The sequence below is a fragment of the Periophthalmus magnuspinnatus genome, chromosome 4 (assembly GCF_009829125.3).
Source record: "Periophthalmus magnuspinnatus isolate fPerMag1 chromosome 4, fPerMag1.2.pri, whole genome shotgun sequence".
Classification (NCBI taxonomy): domain Eukaryota; kingdom Metazoa; phylum Chordata; class Actinopteri; order Gobiiformes; family Gobiidae; genus Periophthalmus; species Periophthalmus magnuspinnatus.
Window position 1 is genome coordinate 30,392,683 of NC_047129.1, and position 27,368 is coordinate 30,420,050.

At 41.6% G+C, this 27,368-nt stretch overlaps 1 protein-coding gene across 1 annotated transcript; it reads right to left on the reverse strand.

Moving 5' to 3' along the window:
- Positions 1-963: 963 nt before the first annotated feature.
- On the reverse strand, positions 964-27,166 carry cp (ceruloplasmin). The gene is made up of 24 exons (XM_055221346.1): positions 26,913-27,166; positions 24,585-24,829; positions 23,706-23,918; positions 22,446-22,619; positions 21,404-21,495; positions 19,919-20,081; positions 18,784-18,922; positions 17,766-17,905; positions 16,452-16,592; positions 16,321-16,365; positions 14,800-15,014; positions 13,324-13,474; positions 11,685-11,897; positions 10,368-10,572; positions 9,625-9,764; positions 8,769-8,897; positions 7,445-7,551; positions 7,314-7,369; positions 5,335-5,406; positions 5,164-5,255; positions 3,432-3,571; positions 3,261-3,317; positions 1,185-1,290; positions 964-1,108 (listed from the first exon to the last, which is right to left on the reverse strand). The coding sequence occupies exons 1-24, from the start codon at positions 27,074-27,076 to the stop codon at positions 1,083-1,085; spliced, it is 3,225 nt and encodes a 1,074-aa protein (XP_055077321.1). The 5' UTR covers positions 27,077-27,166; the 3' UTR covers positions 964-1,082.
- Between the last annotated feature and the right edge of the window lie 202 nt (positions 27,167-27,368).

Below are 27,368 nucleotides of genomic sequence, written 5' to 3' on the forward strand. Positions count from 1 at the left end.
TTGCAAACGCCGTCCGTCTCTTTAAATATACTGTGTGTCCTACAGTCTTATAGTAATAATAAAAAGCACCGCCGTAATAGACGTTACAGCCTGGACACTATAATATCTGCTCATAGAATACATAATTTGTTTGTATTGTGACAGTGAATACAAACAACGACCGAGTTTAAAGCTGCACTGCGTAACTTTTCCTGTGTGTGTGTCAGTATCACACTATTTTCTGACCTTTTATAATGTTGTTTCCTCATCAAAAAACATACACCCGGAGTTGTGTTTTGTTTCATTCACACACGTTAAACCTCCACACCAATCCTTCATATTTAGACTCTAGGAAACACTCTGTTCCACCTTGTGATGTCATCAAGTGGTGATTCAGGAAGTGCTCCACTGTGTTTTTAAACCCCACACAACTTCACTAGAATCATTTGGATGATTTGAGCTCTGGAAATGCCAAATATCTACTGAACTAAAAGTTAAAAAAAAAAAAAAAAGTAGATGTTAACTTGAAAACTACAACTAGATGACATCACAAGGTGGAACAGAGCATTTTGAGCTTTGGAGATGTAACTCTGGGCATGTTTTTGAGGAAGTAGCAACATTATAACACAATTTGAAGCTCACAAGAGTCAATTTTGTGTAATATATGACCTTTACCCTCAACTTTTAACCCCAAACCTATATTTAAGTAGTTACTAAACCTGATTTCTTGTTATAAATCGTCTTTCTTCCTGCTTTATTAAGGCTGAAAATAGTGAAGTTGAGTCTTATTTCTTTTAAGTAGAGTTTTAAATCTGCATTTTAGGTGTTTTGGGTGGTTTTTTTTTTAAGAATATGATGTGGTGACATGTTTGCTTTGCTGACACTAAATGTAATCCTCTATTTAATGTGTAGTTTGGGCGCCCTCTAGTGGAATCCTTCTGCCAGTGTCAATAAAAAAAATCTTATAACATTTAAAACACAAAGGAAAATCTGTATGTTTTATTATCATCAGGCTGAAAATCAAATGACCTTTAATTATAAACGTATTTAAATATAAAACATCTTCAAATTTGGCCTTTTCTGTGTAGCAGTTTGTCCATGTTTTATCCAAAAATGCCTTTCTTCTTTTCTGTTGAATAAAAGTAACACATTAAAACGATATTATTTCATATATTTTACATGTGTGACTTGAAATCGACCTTCACCTTTTTCCCTGACGGTGTAGAGCGCCTCCATCCCTCCTTTGAGATGGTCGGTCACGTGACAGTGGAAGAGCCAGGTCCCTGCAAACTGAGGTCTCATCTTCACCGTCTGCACACAGCACGAGCAGAACGTGAACGTGGACGCGCTCAGGAGACGTTAGACTACTCGTTTTATTTATTTATCTTTATTTAAACAGAGGAACACAATGAGAGCACTTAAAGTCTTCTTCAGGACCCCCCCCCCACGAGGCTCCGTACGATGGGAGACGGAGCTTTATCTTCAGCTGCACCACGACTCTGGACCTGCCTCTCTGTCCCTTTTTTAAAGCTGATCTAAAGACCTTTTTATTTAGAAAAGCTTATTGTTGATGTTTGTAGCTTTTAGTAATTTAGTGTTAGTTTAAAGTTCTTGTATTATTGTAGCACTTTGAGATTCTATGGAATGACGAGTGTATTATAAAAAAAATAAATCATTATTATTATTATTATTATTATTATTATTATTATCAAAAAACAACAAAGAAACTATAAAAGTCCATATAAAACTTTAAACTTATTATTATTGCCATTATTATTATTATTATTATCATTTATATATTTTTTACTATTATTATTACTATTATTACTATTATTATTACTATTATTATTATTATTATTATTATTATTATTATTATTATTATTAAAAAGCTAAACAACAGCAAAACAAAAAAGTCCATATAAAACTTTAAAAATAGGTGCAGGTGTGAGTATAGATTTGGTGCCACAATCGCAGTTTAATAATCCGTTTGTTTTTTGAAATTTATTCTATTTTTGTGAAGAAAATCCGCTCGTCCTTAGCGTTACACTGTACAGTCATGTGATCTGGTATTAAATGTTCCACTATCAATGATTAACAAACAGATGGGAAATTCTGTCAGTTTTTGAAGTCGTTTCTTATAAATTCATTTCATACACTGTTGTTTTCTTTTAACACAGCGATGGCCAAAGAGAAACAGTGACGGGTTTATTTTACTCATAGTTGAAACATGATTAGATTTAAAGGAAATGTCTGAAACTTCCCCCCAAATGTTTTTCTTTAAAGTTTGAAGTTTGTCCGAGGCTCATGCAGTGACTAATAATAACCACAAGACCTGTAATATTATATAACACTATGATATATCTGTTTTTGGAGCCTAAAAAATTGCAAAGTTATTACAATATTTTGCTGAATTTAAAGTTTTAAATTTGCTTTTTGGACTGAAAACAAGCGTTGTCATGGATGTTCAGTTACCACACAGCAGTTTAGCCTGCGCCATGGCTTTAAACTTTTAATATTTTAATTTTTTACGCAAGTTTATGGAAAAAAAAGAGATTAAAATGGATATTTACTCCCAGAATCGGAGCGAGAGTTTTCCTTGTGTCAGTTTATGGACAGTTTTTACGGCAGAGACACTGATTCGTGATCGGCTGCAGGTGCTGGGGTTTATTTAGAGGATTCAGATCAGATCGAGGCCTTTTAGGTTTAAACCAGGGGTGTCCAAACTATGGCCCGGGGGCTAAATGCGGCCCTCAGACAGGTTTTTACTGGTCCTCAAGCCTCCTGCTGAACCGGCTGATCATAAGCAGCACTTTGAACAGCAAAATAAACTATTTCTACCACTATAACCTCAAACATCACAGTGCAGTGTGATACAGACCTAAAATGAATGTGTTTCGAGCTTTATTAATCCACAGCGGCTCTGTCAAAGCGCCGCACTGCATTGATCACCGTCTGTGTTTGAGATGTCGCCCTCGATTTACAAAAAAAAAAAAAAAAATGTGTCCACCTCTGATTTAAACCAATAGGATTTCAGCATTTAAACTGGCAGCCCAAATAAATGACTCATGTGAGGGTTATTTATTTATTTATTTTGAGCTGAGTGTTTGCGATTAAGAATAAATCAGCCTACGGTAAAATCTATATTCGATTGTAACGCGTTTTACTCGCATCTGGGACACAGCACTGAGACTAAACACAAAACGAAACCAGGACTAGAACATGACCAAGCAAATCCATAAACTTTGAACTTAACCTTAAAACATTTTGTGTTTTTTCTTTACCTGAAACGTTGCGGGGAACAGTTCATATGCGTCAGTGCGATGGGGCCCTCCCGCAAGCTGTGGACGCAAAAACAGCAGAATAAATGTCCCAGGTGTTACTGCACATTTAAATAAAGCTTAAATGTCACGTCCCTGGTGTCGCCGTGTATGTAAATAAAGCTGTTTTCTCACCTTGAACTCCACACTGTGCCCGTGCCAGTGCGCCGTGTGGATGTCCGTGTCCGTGCCCATCGCCATCAGATACCAGTACACCTTATCCCCCACCTCCATGTTCAGGCCCGGCACGTTAGCGTACATGTAACCGTTAATCGCTGCAAAACACAATCAATCAATTTTTATCCTTCCAACGGTTTAAATGGTGCACAAGAACTTAACAAATATAATGCTGGAGTCGAAGAAATTCTTGGTTCACTGAAGTCCTGTCCCTGCAGATCGATTGGTCGACAAAACTATTACGTGTCTCTATGTATCTGACCCAAACTGCACTGGTAAGACTACACCTGCAGGGGGAGCTCATGCAAAAACTACTATTTATGCGTTTAAAAAGTGCTACGAATGAATGTGTTTAAATAAAGCGAGATTAAACTTCTGGATCATGAGGTTAATCTACGTTGTTAGACATGAATATCAAAAAAAAAAAAAAAAAATCTTCAGCTAACTCACTCCCAAATAAGTCCTTATAACTTAAATAAAATGATTAATTGACTAATATAAATTTTGGTTGACTAACGCTCCATCAACTGATTAATTAACTACACAACAGCGCTACAACCTCTGCGATATCTGATAAAAAATAATGGATTTTTTTCATTTTTAGGATTTGGAGTGAGCGTTAGAACCGTTTCCATAGCAACAAAGAATTAGAAGAAGAACTACACATTTTAGCTTTCGAATGGTCGTCAGAGTCTTCAAAATGGCGCCTACGTACATTTAATCAAACGCGATTATCGATGTCATAGTAAAATTGTGTGGATTTTTGAACTAACTGCCTGATATCCAATGTTCTGTATGATTTCTCTGAATAGCAAAAGACGAAGGTTAAATCTGTCAACCGGACAAATCGTTGACAGATTTAAACTTTGTCTTTTGCTATGGATCAAACATCGACGACTGAGGGATTACACAGATATTTCTCTGAATAACTCAAACCCTACATCGAAATAACTCTCGTGCAGCAAAATAAACCAACATATGTTTGATCGAGCTGTTAATGGTGGTTTATTCTGATTCTGATTATTTTTCAGACCAAGGTTTAGTTCATTTTCACCTCTGACCTCCCCCCTAAGGTTGTCTACAAAACCTGGAGTGGAGGAAACAGGAGGTTAAAGCAGAACTAAGTAACTTTAGCAGTAGCGCTCCCCCTGCAGGTCGCTTGTGAGAATGCACTCTCGTAAGCGCTCCACCTGCTCACTATCGCTTTTCCTCAGTTTGGTCACATGATGTCGCCGTTCAGCTGATTTGGCGCTGTTTTCTTACCAGTGGAGGCAGGACGACAGCGCCATCTGCAGCCCGACTTCTTCAGGACAGTATCGCAGGTGCGTGAGAGTAAAAAAGGCCCCCTCGTCCCGGTTTACAGTCCCGTGGGCACGTTTCCGGGATACTGGGATACTGTGCTGAAGAAGTCGGACTGCAGATGGCGCCGTCGTCCTGCCTCCACCGGTAGAAAGACAGAAGAAGAAGACAAAACCTGTTTGAACCACTTTGAGGAACAGCGCAAGTGAGAAATCCAAACTGTTAGGGGTGAAAATAAACTAAACTTGTTCTGAAAAAAGAATCGATTAAAATAAATTAACAGAAGACCAGATGAACCTGATTGGACGATAATGTCGCTGTATAAGCTCGTGCGTTTTGAATATATTTCCCAATCCCTACATCATTATTGCACGTGTTTAAATAGTCTCACAGTGCATCATGTTGCTCTCAATAAAGCCGTCTTCACTCTTCAGGTTTGGTCTTGGATTTCTCACGTGGGTCCTGATATTTTCATCCAAATACCTTGAATATAAGAAAAATAGCAAATGCAATTAAATAGAAAAGCTGCGTAATGAGAAGAGAGTTGAAAAATAAACCGTACCAGCTTTCGTTCTCATTAAAGATCAGGAAAAGTGTTGCAAACTCCTCCACCTCCTTCTTCAAACCCAAACTCCTGCAAAAAACGGATCTATATGAGCCAACTGTGGAGTCACATGTGCAGATCTGTCCAGTGTCCAGGCATTTTATTGACTTCTTTGTTGAAAAATTGCTAAATATCACTCCACATCTCATTATTAGTGCAACAGACCTAGTTCCAGTTCTCTTAAAAGTGCAAAACCGCTCGTTCTGCACCGTCCGTTCTCATGAGGATTTGGCGGATTCTTGCCAAAATAAATCAATATTTAAATATCAGACAGCAGATGGGTGTTTAAAACCTTTACGACGATGTAAGCACTTAACCGGAGGAAACGTTTGTGTTTGTAAAAGTAGGTATTTGTGTCTCAAAGCTAATGCTAACGCTAACCTAATCTAAAACTCAAAATAGAACAAAAAAACTACTTTACAAAAACACATCTAATCACAAGTTGACTGTTTTTCTGTGCAAAATCATTCAGTTTGTTGCACTATTTTAGCATCACGTATTCATTTTAATTTCAGTTAGCATTAGCATTAGCTTCAAGGTATAAAAAAACTACTTTTGTAAACACGGAAGCTTCCTCCGGTGAAGTATTTACACCGTCGTAAAGCTCTGTCTGTGTTCATGCATGCGTGACTTGTTTTCCGCTGCCTGGTATTTGAATGTTGATTTATTTTAGCACGACTTGGCTAATTTCCAATCCACGATGAATGGAGTGTGAACAAGCCCCGGGGTCTAAACATTAAAGTCAATGGGCCGTGCTCGATGGCGCATGTCACGAGTTTAGCATTTAGCGGCTAGGTACGTCCGGTCCTGCCTTGCCCATGGACGATGCGCAGTTCAGTTACCTTCCCTGAGACTTTGAGCGACGAGAGCCAGCGCGACGGAGACAAGGGAATAATGAACAAATCACAAATAATAATGTTTATGCTTCTGAGTCATGTTTTAAACCTGTGGCTCATTCACGACAGTTGGACTCGTTCACATCGCTCACACGCTCGTTCATGTCATACCACGTGACCGATCTAACCAATCAGCACTTGAGCTTAGCTGGAACAGACATAGAACGGAGCTGAAGCTTACGATTAAAAAGCGTTTTTTTTTAAAGACAACAGATGGATTGAGCTGAAAATAGATATAGATAATAGAATAGATATGATCTGAAAATAGGTACAAAATTGCCACAAAATTCAACCTTTATGAAAGTCGTAGGTGCCCTGTCTGTCCCTGTCTGTCCCTGTCAGTCTCTGTCTGTCCCTGTCGGTCCCTGTCTGTCCCTGTCTGTTTCTGTCTGTCCCTGTCGGTCTCTGTCAGTCCCTGTCAGTCCCTGTCTGTCCCTGTCGGTCTCTGTCGGTCCCTGTCTGTCCCTGTCGGTCTCTGTCTGTCCCTGTCGGTCTCTGTTGGTCCCTGTCTGTCCCTGTCAGTCTCTGTCTGTCCCTGTCTGTCCCTGTCGGTCTCTGTCTCTCTGTCTGTCCCTGTCAGTCCCTGTCGGTCTCTGTCGGTCTCTATGAGAAAAATCTTTTCTGGCCACTCATTGGGCAGTACCAATAAGTGGCCACTAGTCCAACTCAAGACAACTCTAAGCTACCAAAACATTATCCAGTTATTTTAATAGATCCATGAGCAGTTTTTGAAGGAACCGGAACTTGCCAAGCAGCTCCGTGAAAAGGATCTATCATTATTTTTTTTTAAAGATTGCGATAGTTAGATGAAATACTTGAATTTGACATTTAACTTGCCAAGACTTTTGAGAAACCATTTAAGTTCTCCCGTCATTCATATTATCCGCAGAAAGTGTGTAGAAATATGCTTTGGAAACTGTTTAACTGATAACTTGATAAATATCTAGCACAGGTATGATCCCACCAAACCATGTAATAATTGAAAAAAAACTTGTAAACCTTATCTTCATATTCACTTAATGCGTTTAAACCTGCTCTTACCTGGCCCAGCTGCGGCGGCAGATGACTAATGGACCAATCAGGCCACTGTACAGGTCCTTAAAGAGACACACACACACAGTTAATGACACAGTATCACATAAGCAGGATGTATTTAACGTGTTTTATTGTACTTTAACGACGTCCACGGTGGAGTAATACGCTGACACGGAGCACTCCTCCTGTTCATTGGTGGGTCCGGTGTTTTTAGTCACGTACCAGTAGTAGTTGCGAGTCGCGCCTGGAGAGAAACGGTTTACATTTAAAATCCAGAACGGTGAAGAAAGATTGAATCTGCCAGTCGTGCAAAGACTATCGCCTTTTACAGTTCTTTTACGAAGGTATTTGGAGCCTTATTGCAGCCCTCGGAAAGCATAGTCTGTCGGTGTCAAAACAAACATGGCGGCTTACGAGTAAAAACAAAAAAATACCGGGGACGGAGAAACAGCTCGGCAATAAACTCTTCTGTATCTGAGGTAAAAAAAATTAAGAGTTCTAGCGTTTATTCTGAATGATACAAGAACATTCAAGAGGAGATGACTGAAGCGATGGAGGGAATTGTCAGGATTTGGGTTTTTTGTGCCGTCTGTGTCTTGCCTGGAGCTGGGCGGAGATTCTGGCTCCTCCCACTCACACCTGCAACTCATCATCTATCAAGCTGCACCAAAACGACTGAGGATCCAACAATCGGGGCCAGATCGTCCAGTCACCTTCCTGTATTTGTCCTTGTCATCGTCCGGTTTATTCGTCCGCGTATCCCCTGTGATCCCGCTACTGTTGGAATTACTCTGCACCTCCGCCTCCGACCCAGCTCTCCTCGACCGATACGAACACCTCAGCCTCTGACTCAGCGACCCACGACCTCCTCGAAGACTTCACCACACGACACCTGCTCCGTCAACCTACGTTTACGACAGGACAGTTTCTCTAATCTTAAGTAGGAACTAAGAAGGGCATTAAGGCTAAAGACCTGTCGAATCACAGCTTTGCACAATTCCTCTGTCAACTGTGTAAAACAAATAAACATAAACAACATTGCAGAAGGATTTTCAGACTAAATGGGCGTGAAGTGTTCTTTAGAGGTCCTATTTTACGCAAAGTGTGAGCTTTTATCCACGTTACCTCACCAAAAACATACCTGGAGTTGTGTTTTGTTTTGTTCTGTCTGTGATGAGGAAACAACATTTTAACATAGACTGGAAAAAGCGTAATATGGGCCCTTTGAGCTTAAAAATCTTTGTGTCCTTATCAGACGGCTGTGTGTTGGTATAATTTAAGAATCGAATGTGTTGTAATGTTTTGGAACGGCTGCTATAACGTTCCGACCTGCATCGTTTTCTCGTCGGAAAAAGTTTGAAAATGTTTGCATGTGAATGGGATGGGACCGTGGGGACAAGTTAGATTTACTGATGACAGTTTAAATGCCTCCTTGTTACTTCTTGGCTCTTGGTTTTGTACCTGGTTCAGTTTCCTGGACTTTTGGCACCTCTGTCTTCACTCCGTACGCGTGGATCGAGTACGGCCGAGACGCCATGTTTTTGAAAACCACCTTCACTTTGTCTCCGACGCTGGCGTGAATCATGGGACCTGGGAGGATGGAACAAGAGGATCATGTTATTTATTCTATTTAATTTTTTTAATTCAATCCTTTATAATAGAAACACATTGACACAGAGAAGTCAAACACATTTTCACCGAGGGCCACATCAGCAAAATGGCTGCTCTCAAAGGGCCAAATGTAAATAAATCTAACTACTTTTGTAACTTGTTAATTAACTGTTTTTATTATTATTATTTATTACTTATTCAAGTTACAAATATTACATATGCATTTGTCTAGATGTAAAATGTGGCTGTGTAACTGCGTATCTCCTGATAAAATGACATTTTAAGACCATCATACCTTTTAATTTACCTTGTCAAGGGCCACATAAAATGATATGGAGGACCACATTTGGCTCGGGGGCCTTGAGTTTGACACATGTGCATTAGAGGAACTGCATCTGATTTTTTTCCAATTTATTTGCGTAAAATTTGCCTCACCACAGTACAGATATATTTTAAAAGCAGCTCTTGAGGTCAAAAAATGTCCGCTGTAAAGTAATTATAAGGCGTTTTACTGTCCAGGAATCAGTAGGTGCACTGTTAGCATGCTAGTTGTTAGGGTTACCATGCGACAAAGCCTTCTGTGAACAATTAGCGGTAAGTGAGAAATAACTTTGGACCATTGCAAACCATTTAAAATCAACTAGTTCGTTTTTTTGCGTTTTTAAGACAGTAAAAATCAGGTACAGTGCATTTGCGTTATAATTACCCATAATGCCGAGATGCGCCATATCCGGCGGTCTCTCCACGGCTTTGGTGAACTTATCGTTGGTGTACTGCCGGTAAACGACTTTCTTGTATCGAGAGCCAATGTATCCTCCATCTTTGTCCAGGAAGGCTGTCGCTGGACTGGGTTTGAATAGGGAATAAGTATTATTCATGTTGTACTTTTTGAATATTTCTGATTTTCCTCAAACCACTTTTTAATTTTTTGACACTTTGGGCAGCTCAAGTAGTTTTAAATGTGCTGTGTGAATAAACTTGAGTTGAATTGAACAACCAGTGCAAGTAAAAATGTGTTTTCTCATGTAAGATAATAAATAATGATCATATTTCAGACTCTGTGTCAGTAACAAGAAGGGTAAGACAAGAGCGCCCCCTATCACCCTATCTGTTCATAGCACTATGGAATTATGAAACGTCAAAGTAAGATCAAGTTAATTTATAGAAGAGTTAAAAATTGGGAATGTGACTCATCTCTATGTCTGCAGATGACACCAGTTTCCTCATAAGACCCAAATGCTCCAGCTTCTATGCATTATTGGAACTTTTTGAACATATTTCACGTCTTTCAGGTTTAAAAATAAATTATGACGAATGCAAAGTCCTAAAATTGGGAGCCTAAACAGAACTGCATTCAAAATACAAAGTAATGCACCATTGGCAAGGACTGACAGCCCGGTTAATATATCTGTTCACATGATTCTTTGCAAAGTTGAAGTTAGTGTTTACTTGTCGTTGTTGAGGAAGAGCTGTTCCTCCCAGGTCCTGTTGAGGGCGTAGTCCCAGTCCACCTCCACCGCTGCGATGTAGTAAGTCGTTGAGTGCAGCATGGTCTCGCCCTGCCTCTGGAACATACTGCACTTTTGAACGGTGTAGTTGGCCCTCATGCCCGCGCGATAGTTACTCACTGTGGGGGACACCACCTCAAATTCGCCTATAGGGGGAGCAAGACTGCATTTTAGTAAGGCAACGTAATATGAATACAAATCAAATCATGATCTCATTACTGAGCCATAGTAAAAGCCAAAGTTTAAATCTGTCAACTGGACAAATCGTTGTAGGAGAGAAGACGTTTCGCTGCTCGTCCAAGTCGCTTCTTCAGTTCTGGTCAGATTATTGTTTATATCTGTCTGAAGGGAGGAGCTAGCGACACTGAAACTGTAAACAGCTGTTGTCTCCAGTTTCAGCCTTAAGGAGAAAGCCCTCTGTTTGTGGATATCCAAAATGGGCCTTCAATAGATCTAAAAGAGCTAAAAAAAACAACAAAAAAACAGGACAACAGGAAATCTAAACCTAAAAGGAGAGGTGTTACCATTCCGAAAAACTTCTCAGAATTTTCAGACGGTGTGACATTCCTGTCTTTTTCAAACCCACAAACACTTTAAGACAGAAACTGGTTCACCCTAAGGTCAAAACCCCGAGACACAAACAAAGTAATGTGGTCTACTCCATTCAGTGAAGTGAAGAGTGCAGTGAGCGTTACACTGGAGAAACTAAACAGCTACTTCATAAGAGGATGTGCCAACTCCGTCGTAAGAGCAGCTCAGGACCACAGTCTGCTGTTCATCTCCATCTCAAAGACACTAACCACCTCCTTTGAAGACAGTGAGGTTCAGATCTGTGCCAGAGAAAAGAAATGGTTTGAGAGAGGAGTTAAAGAAGACATTTTGTTAGGAAAGACAATCCTTCCTTCAACAGGAATGGAGGCCTGAGACATGATCTCTCACCGATCTACAACTCCATCCTCAGACTCAAAACAAACAGGAACAAAGAGAACAGTAGGGGCCCCTTAAGGGTTGAATAGGATTGTTAAGGCTGAAGCTGGAGACAATAGCTGTTTAGTTTCAGTGTAGTTAGCTCCTCACTTCAGACAGATATAAGGCAGTGTCCAGCAGTATCTGACCAGAACTAAAGAAGCGGCGAAACGTCTTCACTCTTATGATTTGTCCAGTTGACAGATTTAAACTTCGTCTTTTGCGATGGATCAGACCTGGACGATTGCGGGATTACACAGACAAGTAGTATCGCAGTGTACGGAGCAGTTACCCATGCTGTCGGGCTCCATGGTGACAGTGTGGGACACATGAGGAAACACGCTGATGCTGTCCCTGCGGTTCTGTCTGAAGAGGAAGCGGTTCCCCTCAAAGTGCAGAGAGTTCAGGTCCTGTTCAGAGCCCAGTCCAGAGAGGTGCCATGTGACCTTATCGCCCTTACACATCGTCAGACCCGGGGCGTTTCTGTACACGAAGCCGTTTATGGCTGAGACGGGACAAAGAAAGAGGAGTTTAATGGAAGAAATGCAAGAAAAACAATCGCTTTTCAAGAAAATTGGAAGTTATAGCTTCAGTTGGTTGAGAGTTTACGACGAACGGGACGGTATGAAACTTCCACAGTAGAATAACCACAAAAAATTAAGACTAGGCTGAAACCACACCCCTTCTCCCTGGCATTTAATACTAGATAGACAGGATATACAGGTGTTTTATTGTATCATTCTTATGTAACGTGCGGGGGCGGAGTCAGACATTTTTAGATGTAGGAGCTAAAGGGAGCTAAGGTCTTCCATGCGTTCATTTAACATGTAAATTTAGAGGACACGCCCCCGTCCCATCCCTAATGTCGACCCATGTGATTAATCATTAATAATTAACGTTTGAGTTTTATGTTTACCTAAATTACTTTTAATAATAATTTGGATTTATATAGCACATTTCAGGACGCTCCCTCCGACTACGGTCTCCCATCCGAGTACTAACCAGGCCACGCCCTTTTTAGCTTCTGAGATGTGACGAGATCAGGGTTTGACGAGGACATAGTTTTATTAAAGGAATAGACATACATTATATTTAGAGCTGTATATGACTCTTTTACCTCTACACTGCAGTTTAGGTCAGATACACAGAGATATGGAACAGTTTTGAGAGATTTTGCCCCATTTTAGTTGAATAATTGATCAGCAGAATTTCTTTAGTCGACCACAGCCCAACTGTTCAGATATGCCCTGCCCCTCTCACCCCCTCTCACCCCTGCCCTCTCACCCCGTCTCATCTCCTGTCACCTTCACCCTCTGCCACCCCCTCTGACCCCCTGTCCCTTTTCACCCCCTGACCCCTCACCCCTGTCCCTTTTCACCCCCTGACCCCTCTCACCCCCTGTCCCTTTTCACCCCCTGACCCCTCACCCCTGTCCCTTTTCACCCCCTGACCCCTCTCACCCTTGTCCCTTTTCACCCCCTGACCCCTCTCACCCCCTGTCCCTTCTCACCCCGTCTCACCCCCTGACCCCTCTCACCCCCTGTCCCTTATCACCCCCTGACCCCTCTCACCCCCTGTCCCTTTTCACCCCCTGACCCCTCTCACCCTTGTCCCTTTTCACCCCCTGACCCCTCTCACCCTTGTCCCTTTTCACCCCCTCACCCCTCTCGCCCCCTGTCCCTTATCACCCCCTGACCCCTCTCACCCCCTGTCCCTTCTCACCCCGTCTCACCCCCTGTCCCTTATCACCCCCTGACCCCTCTCACCCCCTGTCCCTTATCACCCCCTGACCCCTCTCACCCCCTGTCCCTTCTCACCCTGTCTCACCCCCTGCCACCCCTCTCGTCCTCTCACCCCCTGCCCCACCCACCCCCTCTCACCCCCTCTCACTCCCTCTCACCCGCCCTCACCCCCTTTCACTCCTCCCTCACCGTGCATCTTGTTGCTCTCCACAAACTCCTCATCGTCCTTCCTCACTGCGGTTGGAGATCTGCAGAAGTTCCGGATGTTCTCGTCCAGGTACCAGCTCTGGTTCTCGTCAAAGATCGAGGCCAAAAGGTGGAACTCTTTGTCATAGTTTCTCTACCAGGAAACAAACAGGTGGTTGGTTTGTTCATTTACATCTTTGAGTAAAGTTCTTGCTCATAGTTTAAAAGTAAGTTAGTCTGACACGGCTCTGCTTCAAACTTCCTCTTTGCTGTATCTCGTCTCACTGCCGCTGTTTTAAACGTCCATGGTGATAATTGGTCACATTTTTATACGGCGCTTTTCCATCTACAAAGTGCGTTACATCACAGAACCACTCACCCGTTCACACACTCTGGGGTGAGGCGGGTTAAGTGTCTCAGAGGATTATTAGTCTAATTGTGACCATTGTGCCATTTATATATGATTATTAGACATGATTTGACTCTTTTTTAAAGTGTGGTTGCTAGGTAACAGTTATGTACCTCTGTGTATGTCATAAGAGCGTTAATAATGCCCTACTGTAGAACATTCCAGGCCAAACAATTATATCTCCATGGAGACAAGCAGATGGCTGATTAGAAATGTAAAATAGTGAACTTTTTAAACTTATTTTCACTCCACAACTGTCAAAAAATGACTAAAATGAAAAGAAAAGAAGAAAAACGCAAGCATCTGAGAGTGAGACGGACAGATAGAAAGATAAATAGGTAGACAGATGGACAGAGAGATAGAAAGATAAATAGGTAGACAGATGGACAGAGAGATAGAAAGATAAATAGGTAGATAGCTAGACGGACGGATAGATAGATAAAAAGGTAGACAGATGGACAGACAGATAGAAAGATAAATAGGTAGACAGACGGACGGACAGATGGATAAAAAGGTAGATAGACGGACGGATGGACAGATGGACGGAGAGATAGATGGATTAAAAGGTAGATAGATGGATGGATAGACAGATAGATAAAAAGGTAGATAGACGGATGGACGGCTGGGTAGATAGATAAAAAGGTAGACGGACGGACGGATAGACGGACAGATTGATAAAAAGGTAGATAGATGGATGGACGGAGAGATAGGTAGATAAAAGGTAGATGGACGGACAGTTAGATGGATAAAAAGGTAGATAGACGGACGGATAGACGGACTGATTGATAAAAAGGTAGATAGCAGGATGGACGGATGGACAGATAGATAGATATATGGATGAAAAGGTAGACAGACGGATGGATAGACAGATAGATAGATAGATAGATAGATAGATAGATAGATAGATAAAAAGGTAGATAGACTGACAAACTGACAGATAGATAGATAAAAAGGTAGACAGACAGATGGACAGATAGATAAAAAGGTAGACAGATAGATGGACGGACAGAAAGATAGACAGATATAACCTGGAAACACCCATATAACCCTGTCTTGAGCCCCAGTCTGACCTGCGCCCCTCTCTTGAGCGTCCCGGGCCTGCAGATGAGCAGAGGCCCCACCAGCCCAGAGCTCGTGTCTTTGACGGGGTCCACGGCCGAGTAGTACAGGTAAGTGAGACAGTCCGGCTCCCCGTCCACCGGCCCCGCCCCGATGGGCACGGTCCACTCGTATGTGTGCACTGTCCCAGGACGCACAAGGGCTCCGGGGGCAGGGGCGACGACTCCTGCAGAACAACAGCTGTTTAAAGGGCCAATAGTTGTTCCTCATCAAAAACAGACCTGGAGTTGAGTTTTGTTTCATTCACAGATGTTTGAGTAACACTTTATTATTAGTCTGTAACATCTCCAAAGCTCAAAACGCTCTGTTCCACCTTGTGATGTCATCAAGTGTTAGTTTTCAAGTTAACAGCTACATTTTACCTTTTGTTCAGTAGAAATTGGCAAATCCCAGGCTGAAATAATCCAAATGATTCTACTGAAGGTGTGTGAAGTTTAAAAACACAACGGAGCACTTCCTGTATTACCACATGATGACATCACAAGGTGGAGCAGAGTGTTTTCTGTTTGAGAGAAGTTGTGCACTATGGAACTTTTCTGGCAGAAGTTTTTGTCTTTGTTCATCTTTGTGTCGCCTAAATTGTTCCACAGTATGACATTAAACATATCTGTCTCCATGGTGACAAGCAGATGATGCTATCAGACCAAGTTACAGATCATATTTGTGGAGAGGCAAGCTCCACAGTGCTATAGTTTGGCAATAACATGTCTATCAAAACAATTTGAACCAGAAAAGTTACATTGTGCTCCTTTAAATCAATTAATTGTCTAAAGGTGATAAAAGATAATAAAAAAAAAAATACTTATGCAAAGTTATTTCTATAATTTTAGATAATAATACAAAATATAAATAAATAAATAATAATAATAATAAAATAATAAATACATAAATAAAATAGAAAATAAAATACTTTAGAAATATGCAGTTATTTCTATATTTTTAGATAATAATACATAAAATAAATAAATAAATATAAATAATAATAATAATAAATTAATAATAATTAAAAAAGAAATTAAAATAGTTTAGAAATATGCAAAGTTATTTCTATTCTTTTAGATGATAATACATTAAATAAATAAATAAATATAAATAATAATAATAATAATAATAATAATAATAATAATAATAATAATAATAATAATAATAATAATAATAATAAAATAATTTATTAATTAATTAAATAGTTTAGAAATATGCAAAGTTATTTCTATACTTTTAGATAATAATACCAAAAATAAATAAATACATAAAATAAAATAGTTTATTTAATTATCATTTTAATTTTAATGACCATATTACACACCCAAGAATGATCAGTTTGCCTTCATGACTTTTTTTTTTTTTTTACAATTGAAAAGAAAATTTGTAGACCTATTTTTAATTTTAATATTGAATTTAAAAAAAACAAAAATTGAAAACTACTCTAAAATTTAAAAAATCCTCTCGCATTCGTAGTCGTTAAAACTCACGTGGCAGTTTCTTCAACTCCCTCAGTGTCCTCTCTGTGTGGGTCTCTGCTCACAAATACAAATCAAGACTGAGATTAACATTAAAACTTAAATAAATGCATAAATAAATCATTTTAAAGTGCACATGTTACCCTCCAGCTCGTTGTGGTAGAGCGTCCCGTCCTGCTCCACGCTGTACTGCACCCCGTGTGGCTGGATGGAGTAAGGGCGACTGGCTTTGTTCTTAAACACCACCCGGATCGTGTCCCGCTCCTGGGCTCGGATCACTGGGCCTGGATAGAGACGGGAACATGGAAGAGTTTATGTGTCCAGAGTGGAGGCAAAAATGAGATGGAAAATAATGTGATTTCAACTGAGAAAATGGGATTAACGTCAGAATATCACAAAATATCAAAAACAACAACATCAGAGCCTCGTTTAAAGACATTTACAACTGTTTTTGAGAGAGATTATGAAGGATGCTGGCATTTTGATGACAGTAAAACCATGATTTTTAGGTTTTACTGGACACATACTTTGATTTTTTTTTCCCAATTTATTCTTTTGGTGAAGATCAAATGCAACTTCGTACAACATAAAACCTGGAAAATCTAAATCGTGGTGTATTTGTTGTCACAGATAGAGCATTTTGATCTGATCTCAGGTAAAGTGCATGTTTGTTTACTCCATCCCGCTCTCGACATAAACGTCATTGGTTCATTGGTTGAGCTGCCGTTGTGTCCTTGGGCAAGACACTTAACCCACCTGTGTGTGTGAAATTTGACCATTATGCATTTTAAAGCGTTGTTCAGTTAGCACTTATTTTCATTTTCAGCTAACATCAAGAAAACCTGGAATGAAGGCAACTGGATGTTAAAGCAGAACTCTTAACTTTAGCAGTAGCGCTCCCCCTACAGGTCGCTTGTGAGAATGCACTCTCCCGACCTGCTCACTTGCGCCCTTCCTCAGTTTGGTCACGTGATGTCGCTGTGACGTGTCCGTTCGGCTGATTTAAACAGGTTTTGACGCCGTTTTCCTACCGGTGGAGATAGGACGACAGCGCCACCTGCAGTCCGACCTCTTCAGGACAGTATCCCAGGTGTGTGAGAGTAAAAAAAGCCCCCTCGTCCCGGTTTAACGTCTCATCGGCACATTTCTGCATTTCGATTGCCTCCTTCTTTCATTTACCGTGGTCAGAAATGGCTTTTTCTCAGGCATGAAATAAACTACACCTTGGTCTGACAAAAGAATCTATTCAAATAAATTATACGAAGACCAGATGAACCTCACTGGACTATTACCGTGATATTTAAAAACTACAAATTACATAAACTGATCCTATCTTAAAGCCAGACTCACTGTTCTGAGCCACTGACTATTTGCTGGAAGCTTCTGACTTGCCTTAACACTGACGTTAATCGTCCATAAACCACAATATTGAGAATGAAAGTGTTTATGTAAATTACCCATAATTCCCAGGTGCTGTTCCTCGGGCGTTCGTAACATCTTGGTCATGAAGCTGTTGTCGGTGTATTCCACATAACGGGCCTTTTTATAACGACTCCCGATGCGCTGGGCTCCTCTGCTCACGTACAGCTCTGCGTCCCTGTGAAGAGGAGGTCACAAGAACATACGATACACGACGGGAGAGAAATGATATATGAATACAGATCATTTAAATAATAAATAACAACAAAAAATAAATAATAAATAAATATACAATAAATAACAAATGATGGAGAAAGCTGTGCCTCAAAGTCCCGTATCAGAGCTTTACAACTTTGGGCCTTTGGTGTGTGAGTGTGTACAGTGAGACAGGTGTTTGTGTGTGTGTGTGTGTGTGTACAGTGAGACAGGTGGGGGTGTGTGTGTACAGTGAGACAGGTGTGTGTGTGTACATTGAGACAGGTGTGTGTACCGTGAGACAGGTGTGCGTGTGCGTGCGTGTGTGTGTGTACAGTGAGACAGGTGTGTGTGTGTGTGTGTGTGTGTGTGTGTACAGTGAGACAGGTGTGTGTGTGTGCACAGTGAGACAGGTGTGTGTGTGTACAGTGAGACAGGTGTGTGTGTACAGTGAGACAGGTGTGTGTGTGTGCACAGTGAGACAGGTGTGTGTGTACAGTGAGACAGGTCTGTCTGTGTGTACAGTGAGACAGGTGTGTGTGTGTGTGTACAATGAGACAGGTGTGTGTGTGTGTGTGTGTGTGTGTGTGTGTGTACAGTGAGACAGGTCTGTCTGTGTGTACAGTGAGACAGGTGTGTGTGTACAGTGAGACAGGTGTGTGTGTACCGTGAGACAGGTGTGCGTGTGCGTGCGTGCGTGTGTGTGTGTACAGTGAGACAGGTGTGTGTGTGTGTGTACAGTGAGACAGGTCTGTCTGTGTGTACAGTGAGACAGGTGTGTGTGTGTGTGTGTGTGTACAGTGAGACAGGTGTGTGTGTACAGTGAGACAGGTGTGTGTGTACAGTGAGACAGGTGCTGACCTCTCAGACGGGGCAGTCGGGGCATAGTCCCAAACTTCTTCTTCTGCTGCAATGAAAATCTCGCGGGTCTCACCGTGGGGGCGGGGCTTGTGTACGTTTGGGAAACACTTCTTAATCTCGAATAAAGCCTGCATCCCAGCTGCAGCAGACAGGAGGAAGAACATATGTGACCAGAAAGAACATATGTGTCATCAGACTAATCGACTTCATCTGAGTCTGTGAGTGATTTATTAATTATAGACAGTTTACTTCAGCACTGAGCTTGTTTGACAGAGCACGTTTGAGTCTCTGAGCTGTTTTTAAATGTTTTGACAAATAAAGTTTTAAAAAAAGGATTGAACACGTATTTGAATTTCTTCACTCCTCACTTAACTACATCTACTGCACGGCCTCCTGCTGTGATTTCTGCCCAACCGTCTGAACGTCAAAGTGCAGAAATTCAGTGAAACGTGGGTAAATGGCGGGAGTAACTATGACTTGATGAAAGTAGCTAAATGCCTCGTCATCTAATTAGCGACGCTCATGAATGGATGAACGAGATTCCCGCTGTCCCCGTCTGCCACTTTGCGAAACCACAGCCAAAGGAACAGGTTTGGCAGAATCAGAAAAGAAAAGAAGATCCTGTTGAACTTGACTCTAGTCACTGTGGAACGTAACGGAGTGGAAGTATTTAAGTACTGTGCTTAAGTATAAATTTTAAATATCTGTACTTTACTTAAGCAAATTTTAAAGCGGATACTGTTACTTGACTACATTTGAAAGCAGTATCTGTACTTTCTATCTTTTTATTTTATCTACTTTATATCTTTGAACAGGACTGAAAAATAACCTGCTGAAAAGGCTGAATTTTTTTTTTTTTTTTTTTTTAACACATTCGTACTTTGAGCAAACAAAAATATACAAATAAAACAAAATTCAGCACAAATCTTTATCAAAATCACTACATTTGAAGCCTTATAAGACCTCAAATCTGCATGAAATACTTGAACTTTTATCTCTTTAAGTATATTTTTAAACAGGTACTTTAATACTTTTACTTCAGTAACAAACGCGAGTACTTCTTCCTCCCCTGGTCAGCCTGATGGCACATGTTCTGTCTCAGCTTTAGTGCAGTGATTGTTATAAAGTCTTGTACCCATGAGGTGGTCGTTGACGTTGCAGGACAGGAGCCAGTTTCCCGTGTTGTCGGCGTCCATCTCGGCCACAGCGGTGGAGGCGGGGAACAGGCTGACGGTGTCTGTGTGGTGATTCTGAACGGTCAGCACCTGCCCGTGGAAGTGAACCGAGTGCATGTCCACCTGAACAAACATGGAGCGGGTTAAAGAGAGCGGAGAATACTGTCTGTGCAGATGTGAACAGAGGCGTGAACTTCAGCCCAGGTTTAGTCCTGGTTTAGTCCTGGTTTAGTCCTGGTTTAGTCCTGGGTTTAGTCCCGGTTTAGTCCCACTTAAGCCCAGGTTTAGTCCCGCTTTAGTCCCGGTTTAGCCCTGATTTAGCCCTGCTTTAGTCCCGGTTTAGTCCTGGTTTAGTCCCGCTTTAGTCCCAGTTTAGCCCAGGTTGAGTCCCGCTTTAGTCCTGGTTTAGTCCCACTTTAGCCCAGGTTTAGTCCCGATTTAGTCCCAGTTTAGCCCAGGTTTAGTCCCAGTTTAGTTCTGGATTATTCCTGGTTTAGTCCTGGTTTAGTCCCAGTTTAGTCCCACCTCAGCCCCGGTTTAGTCCCGGTTTAGTCCCGCTTTAGTCCTGGTTTAGTCCCAGTTTAGTCCCAGTTTAGTCCCAGTTTAGTACTGGTTTAGTCCTGGTTTAGTCCTGGTTTAGTCCCGCTTTAGTCCCAGTTTAGTCCCGGTTTAGTCCCGCTTCGGTCCCGCTTTAGTCCCGCTTTAGTCCTGGTTTAGTACTGCTTTAGTTCTGGATTATTCCTGGTTTAGTCCTGGTTTAGTCCCAGTTTAGTCCCGGTTTAGCCCCGGTTTAGTCCTGGTTTAGTCCCAGTTTAGTCCCAGTTTAGTCCCACCTCAGCCCCGGTTTAGTCCCAGTTTAATCCTGGTTTAGTCCCGCTTTAGTCCCGCTTTAGTCCTGGTTTAGTCCCGGTTTAGTCCCAGTTTAGTCCCAGTTTAGTCCCACCTCAGCCCCATTTTAGTCCTGTTTTAGTCCCACCTCAGCCCCAGTTTAGTCCCGGTTTAGTCCCAGTTTAGTCCCACCTCAGCCCCAGTTTAGTCCCAGTTCAGTCCCGCTTTAGTCCCGCTTTAGTCCCACTTTAGTCCCTCTTTAGTCCCGCTTTAATCGCAGTTTAGTCCCAGTTCAGTCCCACTTTAGTCCCTGTTTAGTCCCGGTTTAATCCTGGTTCTGGATTTGCACCTCTAACCTGTGCGTCAGTAGAACAGACGCTCTACCAACCGAGCTACTGTCAGTAAACGAACAACAGTAAACGTCGCCTAAATAAACCAAATCGAACCATTTTCAGCCCAAACAAGTCCACACAGGTCAGGCACCAGAGAGTACGACTGTTTGAGAACCAGTGTTTTAAAACATACACGCCTCCAAAGGTCAGAAGTGACGCCCCCAAAGGTCAGAAGTGACGCCCCCTGCCTGTCGTTTCCCTCAGTTCGATCATTTTTTGACTGACCTCGTTGCCCAGAGCCATCAGGTGCCAGAAGATCTTGTTTCCTTGGCACATGCTCAGTCCGGGTAAGTTTCCGTACACATAACCATTGATCGCTGCAACACAAATATACGAGAATCATGGGTAACACTTTAACAATGCACTGCACTTTTAATGGGCTTAATAAAACATGAACAAAGACTTAAATCATCATGAACAAATAGTTTATTAAAGGCCCCGTATTAGACTATTTTCTGATCTACGTTATAATCAGAAAATACACCTGGAGTTGTGTTTTTTGTGTTTCATTCTCACATGTTTAACACACAAACCCTGCATATTTCACTCTAACACTCTGTTCCACCTTGTGATGTCATCATGTGCTAATACAGGAAGTGCTCCGTTGTGTTTTTAAACTCCACGCACCTTCATTTCTAGAATCATTTGGATCATTTGAGCCCCGGAATTATCGATCGCTACTGAACTAAAGTTAAAACGTAGCTTAAAAACTACCACTTCATGACATCACAAGGTGGAACGGAGCATTTTGAGCGTCGGAGATGTAGACGGACTAATAATAAAGGATTATACAGACAAGTGCGAATGTTTTTGAGAAGGTAACGGCGACTAAACGCTCTCAAGAGTCAAATTTGCGTAATATAGGGTCTTTAAGAATGATTCTGACTTAGCAACTACTTAAAGCTACCATCTGCACTTTTATTTATTTATTTTTTCACCAGTAGATGGCAGATGTCAAACCTGCTCCACCCCCTCCACCCTCTCAGCTACTGCCTACTATCAGAAAGCAGTAACGTAGACAGCCTCTAGTGGTGAAATCAAGTATTACAACAGGGTCAGGTCTCATACTTTGGAAGACAGATGCAGTACGTCTTAAGCAATACTATGGAATTTTTGATGCTGAGACCACAAGGAAGAACATTTCCATGGTAACAAGACAGGAGAGAGAGGGGAGAAGCAGGAGGTGTTCTGTAGGACTAATCTGGACGAGTCAGGTTTGTGGACATGGGATGAATCGTGTAACATATCGTCCGCGTCGTGTTTTTACCGTGCATCTTGTTGCTCTCTATGAACTCCTCGCTCTCCTTCAAACCCTTCTGCGGATACGTGATGTACGTCTTTATGTTCTCGTCCAGGTACCAGCTGAAGTTCTCGTCCATGACCATGAAGAGCAGAGAGTACACGTAGTCCCCCGATCTGTCGCCGTGGAGATCCAGGCTTCCTACAGAGACAGGACAGTAAAAAAAAACAAAAAAACATCAACATTTATTCTCCTTTTAACACACATTATATTGACAATTATTATTTATTGTTAATTGTAGCAGATACGAACGAGCCTTTAAGTGTAGAGAATTTAAAGGGACGCCATGTAACTTTTCTGGTAGAGTCTTTTATTTGCTTGTCCCCGTAGATGTAATTACTTTTCCTGGAATGTTAAACTTGCATGTATTCAATTACAGGTGTGTTTATTGCTGAAAACAAACACACGTTCTTTCTGTGAGCGAGTTGCCCCTCCATAGACCTGATCTGTAACTTGGTCTACTTGTCTCCATGGTGATAGACATTTTGATTGCCTTATATCAGACGTGTCAAACTCAAACTCACAGTGGGCCAGAATTAAAAACTGAGACAAATTCACGGGTCAAATTCAATATTTATGGAAAAAATGTACTGCACCTGATGTGTGATATTTGACCTTTGACCTTACAGAAACAAACAAATTTTGCTTAAACACAAAATCTGGAGCAACTCAGCTTCATATTACAAACAAATGAGAAATTAAATAAATAAAATAAATTATGTCTTATGCTTTTCAAGTTCCTTTTTAAAGTAAATATTTTTTTACAAGCCAGAATAAATAAATAAATAAATAAATAAATAAATAAATAAATAAATAAATAAATAAATAAATAATTAATAATAATAATAATAATAATAATAATAATAATAATAATTTTGTTCAGTGAAAATTTGACTTTCAAACTTTAAACAGTTCATACCTAGGAGTAGAAAAAGTGTAGAGAAAACATATATTCAAGCTAAATTTGCTGCACTCTGATTTAGCAAAGCATACTGGGATTTGTAGTATTAGCGGAGCAGTGGGTCCCCTCTAATGTACATTTGACATGAGCTCACGGGCCACATATAATTACACCGCGGGCTAAATTTGGCTCCCGGGCCTGAGTTTGACATATGTGCCTTATAGTGTAAAATTCCAGGAAACGTTATAAAATCTATAAAAAACAAGCAGGTGAACAAACCCCCACCAGAAACGTTCCACAGTGCGTCTTTAACTCTGTGTCCAGACCTCTTTTACAGATGATGAGGGGTCCGATGAGGCCGGAGGCGATGTCCCGGGGAGCCTGTGTGTGGGAGTGGTAGAAGCGGGTCAGGCAGTTTGAGTCCTGGTTTGTGGGACTGTGCGACTCAGGGAGGGTCCACTCATACACCACTGTACCACCAGGGGGCACCGCGTCATCCCTCTTCAGCTGGGCATCTGTCCCGTCGGGGTAGAACGCTCCTGGATGGGACAAAGAGGATCAGGAAACGTTTATGAACACAGCACAGATGAGGAAAGTTAGATTAGCTTTAGAAAATATATCACTTTATGTATTTAAATGTGTAAACGTAAAAGCAGACGTGGGTAAAAGAGACAAAAACTGCAGTGATTTACTCAAAAATTATATTAATCAAGTAGAAGTACAAAGTAATGGTCCAAGAAATGACTCAACTAAGTAAATATTTGGGAAAAGTACTACAAATAAGAGTAATTTAAAGAGTAACATCGGATTTATAATGTGAAGTTAATGTAATTTGAGGGATTTAACTTTAAATAATGAATGAAAACTGGTCATTTTCAAAGGTTAGACCCAAAAATGAGACAAACTAACTCAAATTTTGAAGGAACGGTGCAAAAAAACAAATGTTCAAATCGTTTTATATTGTCTACTCAAGTAAAAGTACTGTATGCTGCTGGAAAAAGTACTCTGAAAAGTACAATTTCTTTAAAAAGTTACTCAAATAAATGTAGCTGGTTAGGTTTTTGCACATTTCTGACAACGCACCAAACATTTAACCCGTTTTCCAATACGTTATCAATTTAAATTTCAAAAAGTTTGTGTTTTCCGTGCTGTTTTCAAGTGCGACCTCAGACCCAGCTGTGTGTGGTTCCCGGGGGCCCCCTCACCTTCGTTGCCCTTGCTGTAGTTGAGTCCGTGCGGGTGGATGCTGTACGGTCTGGAGGCTGCGTTGCGGAGCTGCACCATAACCGTGTCGCCCTCCTCCGCCATGATGATGGGCCCCAGCAGACCCAGCCACTCCGGTTTGGTGATCTCTGTCCTGTAGAGGGCGTCTGTGTACTGTTTATACAAGGCCTTTTTGTACAAGGAGCCGATGGTCTGAGGGCCGCGTTTCAGGAACACAGAGGCCTCCCTGAAACCAGACAACACACACTGAAGGAGGCGTAATGGGACAAGACTAGACTGTATTTAGTATATGACAGTCCAGGTGTTTGCAAAGGCTTCGTTTAATTGTAGTGAGAAGAAATGTGTATAAAACCATTTTGTAAAACACTAAAAGCGTATTTTAAAATTTTAACTTAAAGGTCTCCCCTCCTTGTACCTCCACTTTTACACGGTGGAGGGGTTTGAACGCCTGAATGATGTCGTCAGGGACTTCATGCCCCTGGTCGGGTCACACATGGTTAACAGGTCTCTTGGGTTCAGAAGCCTCTTATGACGACTGTAATATCAAGGCCCAGTTACGTCGCCCGGATTGGCCTCACCGGGCTTCACCCTGGAGCCAGGCCTGGGGTGACCAGGTCTTTTCTCACTGGAGGGTGTGTTCCAACTACAGGGGAATCACACTCCTCAGCCTCTCCGGTCTCCCCGGTCTGTTCCAGGGAGAGGAGAATCAGACCAATAGTCGAACCTCGGATTCAGGAGGAGCAGTGTGGTTTTCTTTTCGTTGAACACTGGACCAGCTCTACACTCTCCATCAGGGGCTGGAGGGTTCATGGGAGTTTGCCCCAACCAGTCCACATGTGTTTTGTAGATCTGGAGAAGGCATTCGACCGTGTCCCTCTTGGGGCCCTTTGCTAAGGGCTGTCCGGTCCCTGTATGACCGGAGCAGGAGCTGTGTTCATTGCCGGCAGTAAGTCAGACCTGTTCCCGGTGCATGTTGGACTCTGCCAGGGCTGCCCTTTGTCACCGGTTCTGTTCATTGGACAGAATTTTCAGACACAGTCAGGGGCCAGAGGGGGGCTGATGGCTTCATCGAGCCAGGACCTGGAACAGGCACTGGGGCAGTTTGCAGCCGAGTGTGAAGCGGCTTGGATGAAAATCAACTTCTCTAAATCCGAGGCCATGGTTCTCAGCCGCAAACAGGTGGCCTGCCCTCTGCAGGTGGCTGAGGTAACATGGGCATCCATCCTGATGCCTCCACCGTGTCCTGGGAAGACCCAGGGCATGACTCAGTGTCACAGACTGAGAGCACCTTGGGGTCCCACCGCAGGAACTGGAGAGTGTCTGCTGCCCCTGTGCCCCGGGCTGAGACAAGCAGAAGAAAATGGATGGATGGAACTTAAAGATATTTAACTTTCTGGAGTTGGCAGGATGATTCCATGGAGATAGAAAGTTAAAACTATACTTAGGAACATTCCCCATGGAGATAGATGAGATACATGACATTCAGTGGAATATTATAGCCAAAGGAACAACATTTTTATGGAAACAAGCTGGAGGAGGCTCTTCTCTGGGCCAGGAAATAAACACAACCAAAATAATAAATAAAAACATAATTTATTTTTATTTTAAATTTTGGCTGAAAAGTTGCACACTGTGTCTTTAAACACACTTATTTAATCCACTTTTAAAACCTACACGTTAACAGTAGAGTGCAAATAACACAGGTTTTGTTGTGCTGCGACAGTGACGAATATTCAGCACAAAGAAAACCTCCTGAATCTGAACTCCTCTGGGCTCTGATAGGCTCCTCTGAGGGGAGTCCAACAGTTCACATCAGGCCAAACTAGATGCACTGTTGAGTCTAAACAACTCGCCTCCATGGAGATTTTAGACCTATTTCTTTGCCTGGAATGTTCCACAGCACATCTTGCATCTATTAAAATATTATACATTCTTACTGCGTGAGCTCACCTCTCCACAGATCTGACCTGTAACTTGGTCTGGTGCCATCACCTGCTGGTCTCCATGGAGATATTATCATTTGGCTTGGAATATTCAACTGTAGAGCATTATCTACACAGGGGATAGATACGTTTAATGCTGTACTGTTGAATATTCCAGGCTAAAGAATAACATCGCCGTGGAAACAAGCAGGTGGCAAACACTCCACTGGAAAAATTACATTGTACAACTTTAAAATATTGAGAATGAATGTGATATTAAGCCACTTTACAACAGGTCAACAATCTTTTCTTGCGGCATGACTTCAAATTGTTACAACATATATTTAATTTAATTTAAAATACATATTAAAAATCCCGTTTACTTACTCATCCTCTGCCAGCGTCTTGTTCTGGATAACATTCATCGCACTCGGAGCATAATTCCAGGTCGTTTCTTCAATTCGGATAAAATAAGTCCTGGTTATCGCTGAAACGTGGGATAGGGACAAACAGGAGAGGAGCAGGAGACACCCCAGCCTTAGAGAAGCCATTTTAACACAAAATAAATACAAAATATCTGTCTAAACACTTCCCTGTCCCTGTTTTTCGTGAGGACAGTCGTGTTGAGTTCTGCCCACTCCTGTCCAAACCCACATAGGTTTTATACGATGAGGACACTAAGGGCACTGACCGGACAGCAGGGCAAACGGACCAATCAGACGCGAGAATGAGACCCACAGTTACATAAGGACTCAACATATTACACCCAGGTTTGAATTAAAAGTCTGTTTAACTTTTCCAGTAAATCAAAACTTGTTTACGGTAAAACAAATGTGATGATGC

Coding starts and splice junctions, on each gene's coding strand:
- cp (XM_055221346.1), bottom strand. CDS start 27,076: ATGGCTTCTCTAAGGCTGGGGTGTCTCCTGCTCCTCTCCTGTTTGTCC. Junction 22,620..23,705: donor CCTCATCATCTGTAAAAGAG/GTCTGGACACAG, acceptor CTGTCTCTGTAG/GAAGCCTGGATCTCCACGGC. Junction 7,370..7,444: donor CCACCGTGGACGTCGTTAAA/GTACAATAAAAC, acceptor TGTCTCTTTAAG/GACCTGTACAGTGGCCTGAT.